Source organism: Megalops cyprinoides, chromosome 4 (assembly GCF_013368585.1).
Source record: "Megalops cyprinoides isolate fMegCyp1 chromosome 4, fMegCyp1.pri, whole genome shotgun sequence".
NCBI lineage: Eukaryota > Metazoa > Chordata > Actinopteri > Elopiformes > Megalopidae > Megalops > Megalops cyprinoides.
In genome coordinates this window covers 292501-306261 of record NC_050586.1, presented here as the reverse complement: position 1 = coordinate 306261, position 13761 = coordinate 292501, and the positions used below count along the sequence as shown (strand labels likewise).

Below are 13761 nucleotides of genomic sequence, written 5' to 3'. Positions count from 1 at the left end.
GTGCAGATGAGACATTACCTTACACAGACACCTGAGGTTAGCACTTTTATGTGGATTTACACAGATTATGACAAACACAAAAATAAAAATAGAATTTTCATACCTACTGGGGGATTCTGAACAAAAGAGCAGACGAAAACATAAGTGTCCAACCATGAAAATAAAAACACCTGTTGTGCCTGTAAAATTATAAAAGGAAGTGTGCATGTTATAAAACTTCAAAAAATGCAAATGAAACAATTTAAATAAAGGTGTAATGAGGGCAGAGCACGGGGAAACAGGAAGCGGATATGGCGGCTGGACTCGGCTGTGGGAGTGTGGGAGTGTTCGGTGTGTCAGTTTGTCGGGCTGTAGGTACCTGTGTGGTCTCACTGTGCTCCCTGCCGCGCCACCTGCTGCTCCTCGAGGGGCCGCTGACACGCACGTCACTCATTTGGAGTCTTTTAATAGCAGATTATACCTCCAGCCCTGCAGTAACACATGCCGGGATACTTTTATCCTTCAGCAAAAACAACAACCAGCTTAACTGGTGTAAGAGGAAGCAATAGTCATTATAATAAAACATTGCTTCTATACTATATAAAATGTGATGTTTCATGAAAGAGTTCATCTATAAAAAGTACATGCGATTGTATATGTTAAGTTGACAAGGCTATTGAAAAAGTCCTTAAGTCTTAGACAAATTCTTTTTTTTTACTTCTGTGATTATGAGTGTTCTACAGTATTGTAATACTACATGGTACAAGTGTTTGTCCACTACTTCAAAGTCAAAACTGTTTCACCAAATAAAAATCTGCTCAAAGATTGTAGGCCAACCCCATGAGAAACTCTACGAATCGGCCTACCATAGTAACATATTAAGGCTGGCTAACAACATTGTCTCTGACCCCAACCATGTCCCTAACAGTGAAGACAAATTGTTACCATCAAACCAGAGACACAAGGTTCCAAGATTCACTAGGGTTAGGCTACAGCACTCTTTTGTGCATCAGTCAATCCTAGAATTAAATGTGGAGCTTAATCCCAGATCAAATGTACATTGTTGTCCTTTGTGATGGTAATGTTAAATGTATGTATCTTTGTTTCATTGTCCTAATTATTGTCTTCTCTGTTATGTTGCAAGTGGAGCTGCTGTGATGCAAGAAAAAATTCAGACTTGTCTGACAATAAAGTATCATCATCATCATCGTCTCTGCTGTACGAGGGCTGTGTTCCTCGTTTCAACGCTTCTCTAGGAAAATGTATATTAAGGGACCCAAAACGGTATCCAATAATCACTAAAATTCCCGTCGTGAGGTGAAAGAAACAATAATGAAAAAACACCTTTTCAGTGAGGTTTTCGGCCCTCCTTTAAACGTCCAATGACATGGCTCGGATTTCATGCGGGCAGTTCTGATTGGCAGACTCTTGTCCTCCGCGTTTGAGTGACAGGCTTTGGGAAACTTTGCGCCCCATTATTCCCGGGATCGCGCAACCTGGAAGCTTCGAGGGGCATCGCTGCGATCGCGGGACAGACCGGCCAGATCAGCGCAGCGGAGAGGGGATCCCATCCGTGCGCCAGTCCCCGGAGGAGTCCACGCTGAACACATATGGCTGAATAAAACAGAAACTTCTTCCTGTGGGATATTCGTCTCCACTACTCTGCTGACCAGAAGTTGCCACAAGTTTTTACCTAAAGAAATTGACCCACGTTTGTTGTGGACGCGGTTGGTGGTCATGGATACCCACACCAGAAGGACACGAGAGCGATGGATAATGGATATGCAGCTCACATTAGCAATACTTCTGTTTGTTACGTCGCCAGTCAGTACAGGTAAGTGGCACCAAGGGCTACTATAGTGCAGTACAGACTGGATTTGTTGACTGAGAGTCTGAGCAGCTGTGCAGTCCTTTTCTTATCTCGGCGCACTTGTGGAGTCTCGGAAATATCATTCCCCAATGCAGTGTCAGACAGTTTCTTTTAAAATGCTTTAAATACTTTAAAATGATTTCTGGACGTATCCCACACAAGATTTGCTTCGATGCATTGCGTGAGATGCTTCTCATCGCGGCCGTAATTGTCGGGTTTTGCCGTGTGGTCCGCGAGTCTGAGGTTTGGTTGACGGGGGAGCGTAGATGCCCCAGCACTCTGACAGGGTGCCTCCTCCACCCAAAGATCGTTATACGGGCTGATGGGATAATCCGTGCATCTCTGCCAATGTGAGCACAGATACATAAAATCAAGTGTGTCTTTGCTAAACATTTCTCTACTCTTGCGAGTCAGCAAAATTTTCTAGGTGAAGGATTCTATACTGAACAAAACCGTCAATAAAACCAAAGAAACATACAAACATGTATATGCAAAAATAGCAGGGACCAATACTTATGCCTAAAATGGAAATAATGATAATTGTCACAGCAGACTGCTACTCTCAGATTTGATCAGTTTGTTTTTACACACCCATACACACTCGAAACAGCCATGGTATGACAGCTGCACTGTGTATTTGTGTAGCTCCCTAATCCTCCCTTTGCTCGGGCTCCTGATATATCCCCCTGTGCCATCTTAATCGGGGTCTGTGGAGTGCTGCACCCGTCTCCTCTGTGACTGGATGAATTTGCCGGTTTTATTTAGCAGGCAGTTAATGGCTCCCTGTGTGAGGCTGTAGCGATGGCATGCTTTACACCTCGCTCTGTGACTGCAGACTCACTCCTCTCCCTCAGGACTCATTCATGAAAGCGCAGTTTGGACGAGCATTTTTAAAATCTAAAAACAATATAAGAAATTTTGTTCAAGGTTGCATCAGCTCCAGTATTAAGAAAAGGAAAGAACAGCTGTAGCTTGAGAGATCACAAAAGCAAACTAATTTATTGCCTTTATAGGTACTGTGCAGAAGCATCACTTACATGGAGCAGTGGCTGTAAGGACCCTGCTCATGACACAGAGCTCCCGTAGGCATCTTATAGCAAGCTTGCCTGAAGCTTTCAGGAAAAGGAGGAGCAGAGATGGCCTGGCGTCTCTGCATACTGAGGCCAGGTTGCTGCAGGGCCGTGTTTCTCTGTGCTCTGCCTGGCTGCTGGTGATGTCACACTGGAGAGCTGATGAGGGCTGTCTGTATGGTCTGTGGCTCACTCAGAGGGCTGGTCCTTCCATCACTGCAGTGCAGGTCTTACCACTCGTGTTCTGCTTTAGAGAGGATCTGCTGTAAGTGCTCTCTCAAAACTCAATCTACTGTAAGGATCTGCTTTAAACTGGATCTGCTGTAGTAGTGTGGATCTGCTTTAAACTAGATCTACTGTAGTAGTGTGGATCTGCTTTAAACTAGATCTACTGTAAGGATGCAGATCTGCTTTAAACTGGATCTGCTGTAGTAGTGTGGATCTGCTTTAAGCTAGATCTACTGTAAGGATGCAGATCTGCTTTAAACTGGATCTGCTGTAGTAGTGTGGATCTGCTTTAAACTAGATCTACTGTAAGGATGCAGATCTGCTTTAAACTGGATCTGCTGTAGTAGTGTGGATCTGCTTTAAGCTAGATCTGCTGTAAGGATGCAGATCTGCTTTAAACTGGATCTGCTGTAGTAGTGTGGATCTGCTTTAAGCTAGATCTACTGCAAGGGGGCAGCAGTCTGATGTTTTATTTCTTAGCACCATTTAGAAGATAAAATAAGTTGGGTGTGTGGAATGTGTTTGGATGGGACAGTGCTGTAGGAGACCGTATCGGCAGTGTCAGCCCCAGGTGAACAGCTTAAAGGCAAAGCAGTTGCTTGTGCCAAGGCATTCACCTGAGGGCAGAGCGCCCCCTTTAGTACCCACTGGGCACTGCAGTCCTCCTGTTTCTGATGCTGGAGAGGAAGGAAGCAGAGGTGGCAGATTCTGAGAACGTGAGACCCGCGCCGGGCAGAGAGGAGCGGATGCAATCTTACAGACTAGCGTTACTTGTACGGACCCTATATTTAAAGAAGGCCGATATAGAGGACTTGCAGTATCTGAGCTTTACGAATGTCAATGTGATGCCATTGTAGCATAGGGGTTAAGGAGCAGGACTCATAACCGAAAGGTTTGATTCCCCACTGTGGCACTGCTGTTGTACCCTTGGGCAAGATACTTAACCTGCAATTGCCTCAGTAAATATCCAGCTATATAAATGGGTAACATTGTTTAAAAAAAAAAAACAATGTAAGTCTCTAAATAAATAGAGACCCTAAATAAGAGTGTCTGATAAGTGCCAAGCATGTATTGTAATGTAAATGTGTTTAATGGACACTTGAGTGGACTTATGTCCGGACTGCATACTCTTCATCTGTGTCTCCTTGCTTTGCAGCAGTGATTTCAGGTCTTTAAGCTGCTGGCTCCCTATCAGTATCACACTAGCGTCAGTCAGCTTTTTCCCCCTCGCTCTGGGTGATGAACAGAAATATGTGCTCTGCTAGCAGAAATCCTCCAGAGACAGAGTTAGTTGAAATCATATGGGGGTGGACTTAGCTGAAACCCTGAGGGGGCGGGGCTAAAGATGGTGCAGGGTGGTGGGCTGTCCTGGTTAGCCGTCGGCTGGGCGTTCTGGTTCTCTGGTCATTGCTCTCGTGGGTCCTGTGAATATGACTGCTGTGGTCTTTTGTAGGCAGTAATTAGAGACAGAGACAGTCATTAGAGACAGTCATTAGAGACAGAGACAGTCATTAGAGACAGTCTTTAGAGACAGAGACAGTCATTAGAGACAGAGAGTCATTAGAGACAGTCATTAAAGACAGAGACAGTCATTAGAGACAGAGACAGTCATTAAAGACAGTCATTACAGACAGACACAGTCATTTGAGACAGTCATTAGAGACAGAGACAGTCATTTGAGACAGTCATTAGAGACAGAGACAGTCATTAAACATAGTCATTAGAGACAGAGACAGTCATTAGAGACAGAGACAGTCATTAAACATAGTCATTAGAGACAGAGACAGTCATTAGAGACAGTCTTTAGAGACAGAGACAGTCATTAGAAACAGAGAGTCATTAGAGACAGTCATTAAAGACAGAGACAGTCATTAGAGACAGAGACAGTCATTAAAGACAGTCATTACAGACAGACACAGTCATTTGAGACAGTCATTAGAGACAGAGACAGTCATTAAACATAGTCATTAGAGACAGAGACAGTCATTAGAGACAGTCACAGGCAGACTGGCGTTAGAGAGATACTGTTCTGTAAATGTTCAGCTCTGCTGTGGAGAGACAGGATGGAGACCAGGTCTGAGTGAGCTGTGAATGAAACTCTCACAGTGTTCAGAATGACCCAGCACTGGGACAGCCTGGTTCCCCCTGCAGCTGTGACTGACATCTCTAGGGCTCTGTCCATCCGAGCGAGAGGCAGACGGTGGGATGCGGGAAGGACTGTGCAATACATGCATTAATAAGAAGCTCAGGCGTAGTCAGAACGGGTGAAATGGGTTTCGGTAGAGTTCTGTCACACGAGAAGCACATGGCAGGCAGCAGGGCTCACAGCTGCACCCGCAATCAGGCAAACCTGCGGGACCGAAACCACCTCACACCCCCATTAAACATTCCCATCATCCTCGCTGCACGGACTGCAGCTTAGACCGTTCTTCAGTCCATTGCATTTTGGGTAATGTGAAAGCACAGGGAAGACTTCTGTTAAATCCTAGAAAACAACACTTCTGAAAGTTATGTAATTCAGTTTAAGTGGATATTTTTTATTCTTATTTAGCAAAAAGTGCAGCTGGATATGATTTATGATTTTCTTTTCCCATCCACATTGCAAAATCATATTGACAAAAATCTGTATAAAAAGTCAACAGCATTAGCATAAAATGCTCTTCTTCCCAGCAGGAGCAAATAGCTGCTCTCCTGACTGACACGCTCTGCCCGGTGCTGAGATGACCCCCCAGCACAGGCTGTAGTCTTGTTAGCATTCCCTAATTAAAGGGGGCCCATATGCAAATTCTGTGTGACGAACAGGAACTTTAACTTTTATCCTGACGGCGCTGCGGTAATTTGTGTGTGAGAGTGTGTTTGTGAGTGTGTGCCTGTGTGTGTGCGTGTGTGTGTGTGCATGTGTGTGTGTGTGTGTGTGTGTGTGTGTGTGTGTGTGTGTGTGTGTATGAGAATGTGTGTGTGTGTGTGTGTGTGTGTATAGAGTGTGCGTGTGTGTGCATGTGTGCGTGTGTGTGTGAGTATGTGAGAGAGTGTGCGTGCATGTGTGCGTGAGTGAGTGTGTGTGTGCGTGTGTGTGTGTGTGTTCCTGCTGCTGGTGGTGCAGTTCTGAGCCTCTCTGCCTCTCTGGCTTTGTGTCCGCAGCAGTGTGTTTGGCCAGAGGGACAGAATGGCAGAATCATTATAATGTGGAACAGAACAGAGTATTAGTGTCTCAACTGCACAAATTAACAGTGCTGACATGCAGGCACAGATAGCCTGTTTACTGAGCAGATACCCAGCTGCTCCATGCAGTGCTCAGTGTCCGTGTACAGACAGCTCCAGCGCTCTGCTGGTCTCTGACACCTGCGGAATCTCTGTCTTTGATGACCCTTATGAATGAATCAGAATGTCTTCAGTGAATAGCATGTCTGTGGTACAGTTTATAGGGTAACCTTTGACCCCTTGCACAATGCCTTGGCCTTACTCTCAGGTGTGATAGCGGTGAAGCTGCCGTTGACCTTGCCCACCCACCCGCCCGCCCTCATCCCGATCCCCATCCCGATCCCCATCCCGATCCGCATTCCGATCCCCATCCCCATCCCGATCCCCATCCCCATCCCGATCCCGATCCGCATCCCGATCCCCATCCCGATCCCGATCCCCATCCCCATCCCCATCCCGATCCCCATCCCGATCCCCATCCCGATCCCCATCCCGATCCGCATCCCGATCCGCATCCCGATCCCCATCCCGATCCGCATCCCGATCCGCATCCCGATCCGCATCCCGATCCGCATCCCGATCCGCATCCCGATCCCCATCCCGATCTCCATTCCGATCCGCATCCCGATCCGCATCCCGATCCCCATCCCGATCCCCATCCCGATCCGCATCCCGATCCGCATCCCGATCCGCATCCCGATCCCCATCCCGATCTCCATTCCGATCCGCATCCCGATCCGCATCCCGATCCCCATCCCGATCCCCATCCCGATCCGCATCCCGAACCCCATCCCGATCCCCATCCCGATCCGCATCCCGAGCTTGTGTTGATCACTGGACCTTTCCAGAAAACGGACCCATGTGCTACATTAAAACACTGTTGTTTTGTTTGTCCTGTTTAATTATAATTAATTACACTTTGTAAGTAGATTCTGTCACCCCTCTTAGTGGAGAGCCATTAAAAATCCAGAACATTCATATCAGTGTCAGATTTCTTTAATCAATTAGGCTGTAAAACCCAAATGAGACGGTTGTGCCCTGTCTCCAAGCATTCATGAGCACAACTCCACAGTGAAGTGTGTCTGTCAGAGACTTGACGTGGCAGAATTTTCGGAGGGGTTGGGGGGGTTGGGGGTCTGGACTCTCCGCGGGACACTGCTCCATCTGTTTGTCCTGCAGAAATCTCTTCCAGATGCTTCTGTTCCACCCCGGCTGGAAAGATGGACTGTGAAATGAAATCCTGTTTCATCTCAAAAGAAAGTACGATTTTACATTTTTCACAAAGGCTCATTGCAAAATCCCTGTGGCACATTCCTTCTTTTGTGAGGATCGAAGTGCTGGTGCATTTCAGAGTCAGTCATATTCAGATTCAGTCATATTCACAACCTCATTGAACTATAGTATAATTAATCATTATGCCGGGGGACTGTGTATGTACAGGAGGGGCGGGGCATCCTGAGGGAGAGGCTGCGTGGGCGGGGCTGTATGAGGGGGAGTGTCATTGGGTGGGGCTGTAGGAGGGGGAGTGTCATTGGGTGGGGCTGTAGGAGGGGGAGAGTGATTGGGCGGGGCTGTAGGAGGGGGGGGTGTGAGATGGGCGGGGCTGTAGGAGGGGGAGTGAGATGGGTGGATGTGTTGGGGGGAGTGTGTGTGTCATGTGGGGGTCGCTGCAGTCAGCTGTGTGCTGGGAGCTCTGAGCTCTGTGGGGGGGGTGCAGAGAGCTGGGCTGATTAAGAACAGATTCTGCTCTCTGGTCGGTTCAGGGGAAGATTAATGAGGGACTCATTGGCTGACACAGTTACAAGGCCATAGATCAAAGACTTCAGCACTTAAACCTACTTACAAGATATATTTCTGCATTAACTGAGCATTAGCTGTGATCACTGGTCTCTTTTGAAAGCGTTTTCCTGCTGCTAGTTGCGCTTCAGTACTGAAGCATTCAGCGCATGCAACATTTGCATTGTCCCAGATAGAAGCACCGCAGCAGCTGTTTGAGCAGAAGAGAGTGATGCGGCATGGTGATCCCTCAGCGGGACCTGTCAGTCCATCCTCGGACCATCGAGCTCAGCCTGTCCTACTGTTGAAGCCATGCCCCTTGGCTTGCTCTGGCCCCACTCCTTTCCCTGCTGCTCCATGGGTTTTAATTGGTTGAGTGTGCAGTGTGTCTGTGGAGGGCCTGCTAGCGTTTCCAAGCCAGACTCTTTGACCGTGGAATTGCAGAGTAAACATTTGGCGTGAGTCTGGCCGCTGCCGGTTGGTTATTTATTTTTGCTGTGGGATGGTAAAGTGTCTCAAATAGCTGAGGATGTGTACATTCCATCACCCCCCAGCCATGGCGAGAGGAGCAGGAAAGGACGGGTGAAGAGGGCATCTCTGACCCCCCCAACCCCCCCGTCGCTGCTGCTGACAGAAGTGACAGGTGAACTGCCCCCCAGGCGGCGGAACATGAGCATCCAACAGCAATGGGACACAAATAGTTAATGCTGGACACCTATGTGATTTGCTGTGTGTTGTGCTGTAAAAAGGCACTTGTCTGTGATTGGTTGTGTACTGTACTGTAAAGTGGGATTACTTTCTGATTGGCCTGGTTCATTGTCTTCCTATCTGACTTCACAGAAAACTCCTTTCTGAGCCTGAGAGAGACTAAGCCTTGCTCTGCAATGTTGTCACTCAGGCTACCACCTCTGTACTGATCTGAGAACAGCCACTCTGGTGCTGCCTGCTCTGTTCTATATTGTACTGAGCACAGTACAGGTTTATTTTAGCATGTGTTTCTGAGGCCGACATGCTGAGAGAGAGAGAGGAAGAGAGGGAGAGAAAGGGGAAGTGGGGAATAGGTTGCATTGAAAGGGGAGGCAGGGTCTGGAACAGGGAGGTCTGAATGAGGCCGTCTGTGAGCGTCTGAATGAGGCCGTCTGTGAGCGTCTGAATGAGGCCGTCTGTGAGCGCCTGAATGAGGCCGTCTGTGAGCGTCTGAATGAGGCCGTCTGTGAGCGTCTGAATGAGGCCGTCTGTGAGCGCCTGAATGAGGCCGTCTGTGAGCGCCTGAATGAGGCCGTCTGTGAGCGCCTGAATGAGGCCGTCTGTGAGCGCCTGAATGAGGCCGTCTGTGAGCGTCTGAATGAGGCCGTCTGTGAGCGTCTGAATGAGGCCGTCTGTGAGCGTCTGAATGAGGCCGTCTGTGAGCGTCTGAATGAGGCCGTCTGTGAGCGTCTGAATGAGGCCGTCTGTGAGTGCCTGAATGAGGCCGTCTGTGAGCGTCTGAATGAGGCTGTCACAATTCCTCACTGGTGCACACTGAGACCTGGGCTTGCAGTGTGACTAACACCATGCAGTGTGGGGGGGGTTACTCACAGCATGCAGTGTGGGGGGGGGGTTACTCACAGCATGCAGTGTGGGGGGGGGGTTACTCACAGCATGCAGTGTGGGGGGGGTTACTCACAGCATGCAGTGTGTGGGGTGGGGGGGTTACTCACAGCATGCAGTGTGGGGGTGGGGGGATTACTCACACCATGCAGTGTGGGGGGGTTACTCACACCATGCAGTGTGGTGGGATTACTCACACCATGCAGTGTGGGGGGATTACTCACACCATGCAGTGTGGGGGGGGGGGGTTACTCACACCATGCAGTGTGGGGGGGTTACTCACACCATGCAGTGTGGTGGGATTACTCACACCATGCAGTGTGGTGGGATTACTCACACCATGCAGTGTGGGGGGGTTACTCACACCATGCAGTGTGGGGGGGGTTACTCACACCATGCAGTGTGGGGGGGGGGGGGGGGTTACTCACACCATGCAGTGTCTCTGCTTAGAAGCAGCTGGGCGGTGTCTCTGCTTAGAAGCAGCTTGGCGTTGTGTCTCTGCTTAGAAGCAGCTGGGCGGTGTCTCTGCTTAGAAGCAGCTGGGTGGTCTCTCTGCTTAGAAGCAGCTGGGCGGTGTCTCTGCTTAGAAGCAGCTGGGCGGTGTCTCTGCTTAGAAGCAGCTGGGTGGTCTCTCTGCTTAGAAGCAGCTGGGCGGTGTCTCTGCTTAGAAGCAGCTGGGTGGTGTCTCTGCTCTAGCGGGATGTCAGGGCATGATCTCTCACTCAGACCTGCTGCTCTCTGTTACAAACTCCCCAAACCCCACAATGCTCTACTCACAACTACACGTGTATTTTCAACATGTGAGGCTCAAAATAAAGGCTTTGATCATGATTCCTGAGCTCCACACAGAGCGAGAGAGACAGAGAGATTCAAGGAGACTGACAGAGACAGGGGCAGACAGTGTGGGAAGTTAGTTCTCTTTCTAACACAAGACAAACCATACCTTACACAGCTGGCTCATCTTTCCTGACCTACATTTACTGACGCTTGTGTTTCACAGTGTACATCACTGAGGACGTGGCTGAAAGTGTGTGTGCCTGTGTGTGAGCAGGGGTACACGGTGTTCCCTGCTTGGAGCCGTGGCTGAATTTTAGTGAGCTGAGGTTGCTGATTAAACAGCCCCAGGGCCTGCAGGGAAGCACAGACCTCTCTGAGGAAGGTTTTCCTTTTCTTTCCAAACACAGCTAAGCAGCGTTAAGAGCTCAGGTTTTTACTGATCTGAAAGCAGTCTGCCCAGTTCAGCACTGGGAAAAAGTGTAGGGCAGCTCTGTGGTTGTGGCAGGTCCTTTACAACACAAGTCTTGTGTTCCTCTTTGACTGAAGTTTTGAAAGCTTGTCTGCTCAGGTACCTTTGTCCACCTGTGTGCCCACCATTCGGGTGGGGGTACGTGGAAGCTGTCCAGAGCTGAGAAGAGGGGGCCTCGCTGGGGAAGCCCCAGGAGGCGTCCCGTCCGACGGTTTCAGAGAGACTGCGTTTTTTTCACTCACCCCCACTCCTCAGAAACACCTCCCTCCTCACACTCCCACCCAGGTGTGACCCCCAGAGGCCTCGCCGATGCTCCTCTACAGCAGGAGTTGTCTGCTGATGTTCCATCGTGTGTTAAAACAGCTTAATCAATCAAGCCACTTATTCGGTACACCTCTCTTTGCTGTTAGCTTTACAGGGAACTCTTTCCAGAGACAATAAAAAACCGTAAAAACCAAAAGCGAGACTGAATGGAAAAGACTAAAAAATCATCCCTGGACCCCCCCCCCCCCCCCCCCCCCCCCCCAGCCAGCAAAAGGCAAGTGACATAAACCCCTGGAAATATGTGAGGAGAGACTTTAGTCACAGGTAAATGAGTGATTAATGAGTCACTCAGTCCAGATGTGAGATAAAAAGTGGGGACTTTCTTTGTGTCCTCAGGGCAGTGAGTGGATGGTGGATGGCCATAGGGCTGGATAGCAGGTCAGAGATCAGTTCCTCCACTGAACTCTCTCTTCTTCCTCACAGCAGAACCTGCAGATCTCCTCAAGATTTTAGACTTTCACAGTTTACCAGACGGAGTGACAAAAACCACAGGATTCTGCATACACAGGAAGGCATCGGCAGGACCTGACATGGCCTACAGAGTTTCCAAAGAGGCACAGCTGAGCACACCCACGAAACAGTTATACCCAGGTACGTTCCAGAACAAACACCTGACCCCTTCGGACATCTGTCTGCTATGCTCCCTGTTTTCAAATCTGTGTCTGACTCACCATTTATGGTTCTCTTACAATATATACTGTATGATACAGTCTTATGATATATACTTACATATGCATTTACTGTGTGACAGAAGGGCTCAGGGCTCGAAGGTTGTTGGCTCAAGTCTTAATATCCCGACCCCATATCACAATTACACCCCTGTACTTCTACTCCAAACCCCAACTGTGTGCCTAATCCTGAGTCCCAGTGGCAGGGGTGTCTTGCAAAGACTGTCCAGTGAGAATGGAAAGAGTCTGCATGAGAGAGGTAACCCAGATGTGTGCGGCTTTACACCAGGCCCAAATGGGTCCTGCGCAGGGACATGCAGGCCATTAGTGGTCTTGCTAAATTAGGAAAATTCTGCCCATTTGCCCTCACATCCAAAGGGGAACATCACATACCCACATATCACACTGACTCTGAGCCTCTCTCTGCAGTCACGTCCTTAATGCTGCAGACTTCTGACGCACCCTGATATCTCCCCCATACTTCAGGTTATCACTCCTATGTTCTACACCCTGTATCTGCTCTCTGGGGGGTTCTTAAGAATGTTTCTTGGAGAGCTGTCAGTGTCTTTGAGGGTTTATAATGGAAACACTTCCTCGTCCCCTGCCTCAGAGTTCCCCAAGGACTTTTCCATCCTGGCCACAGTGAGGCCTAAGAAAGGCATGCAGGCCTTCCTGCTGTCCGTCTACAGTGAGCAGGGGATCCAGCAGCTGGGTGTGGAGCTCGGCCGCTCCCCCATCTTCCTGTACGAGGACCATGCAGGCAAACCCAGCCCTGAGGACTACCCCTTCTTCCGGGGGCTCAATCTGGCCGATGGCAGGTAAGGCCTGTCTGAAGCATCCTGCTGTTCTCAGCGCTATGACCAAAGATTACCGCTATTCTCAGCACTGTGACTGCAGATTACCGCTATTCTCAGCACTGTGACTGCAGATTACCGCTATTCTCAGCACTGTGACTGCAGATTACTGCTCTTCTCTGCATTATGACTGTAAATTACCGCTGTTCTCAGCGCTATGACCGCAGGTTACCGTTATTCTCATTGCTTTATCATTACTCTGCATGATCTCTAACTCTCAGGTGGCATCGAGTCGCCATCAGTGTCCACAAGCAAACGGTCACCCTGGTTTTGGACTGTAAGAAGAAGATCAGCAGAAAGCTGGACAGAAGCTCACACCCCGTCATCGACACGGGGGGCATTGTGGTGTTCGGAACCAGGATACTCGATGAAGAGGTCTTTGAGGTGGGTCCGGTGTCTCTCACTGGCAGTGCGCTTAGTTTCCATTTGAGCAGGAGTTCAGTTATGTTCAATATCTGTCTCAATGTGAATTGCAGTTCAGCATAAAGCAGGTCAAACATTTGTGGCTGCTTTTAAATATTGGATTGAATGTTTGTTTAATGGAGGTGTTTTTAATTTAAGCCATGCCTGTGTGTGTGTGTGTGCGTGAGAGTGTGTGTGAGTGTGTGTATGTGTGTGTATGTGTGTATGTGTGTGTGTGAGAGAATGTGTGAGAATGTGTGAGTGTGTGTGTGAGAATGTGTGTGTGTGTGTGTGTGTGTGTGTGCGTGTGTGTGTGAGAATGTGTGAGTGTGTGTGTGTGTGTGTGTGTGTGTGTGTGTGGGTGTGTGTGTGAGAATGTGTGAGTGTGTGTGTGTGTGTGTGCTGACAGCAGAGATGATACTAAATCAATAATGTCACACATCCTGTTCAGTTTAGTGCTGTAGTAGGAGCAAGAGGAAGTGTGAGAATATAGACTTCAGTGTCAGCTGAGCAAAGATGCAGTTTGAACAGGTCAGTTTTCAGTCTGCAGTGG

General features: G+C 48.8%; 1 protein-coding gene across 1 annotated transcript in view; it reads left to right on the top strand.

Moving 5' to 3' along the window:
• Positions 1-1716: 1716 nt before the first annotated feature.
• The window catches only part of si:dkey-61l1.4 (collagen alpha-1(V) chain), a 62536-nt gene continuing 50491 nt past the window's right edge, over positions 1717-13761 (top strand). The window contains exons 1-4 of the mRNA XM_036526107.1: positions 1717-1813; positions 11708-11875; positions 12563-12770; positions 13028-13190. Coding sequence (XP_036382000.1) covers positions 1717-1813; positions 11708-11875; positions 12563-12770; positions 13028-13190 — 636 coding nt within the window. The remainder of the gene's footprint in view (positions 1814-11707; positions 11876-12562; positions 12771-13027; positions 13191-13761) is intronic.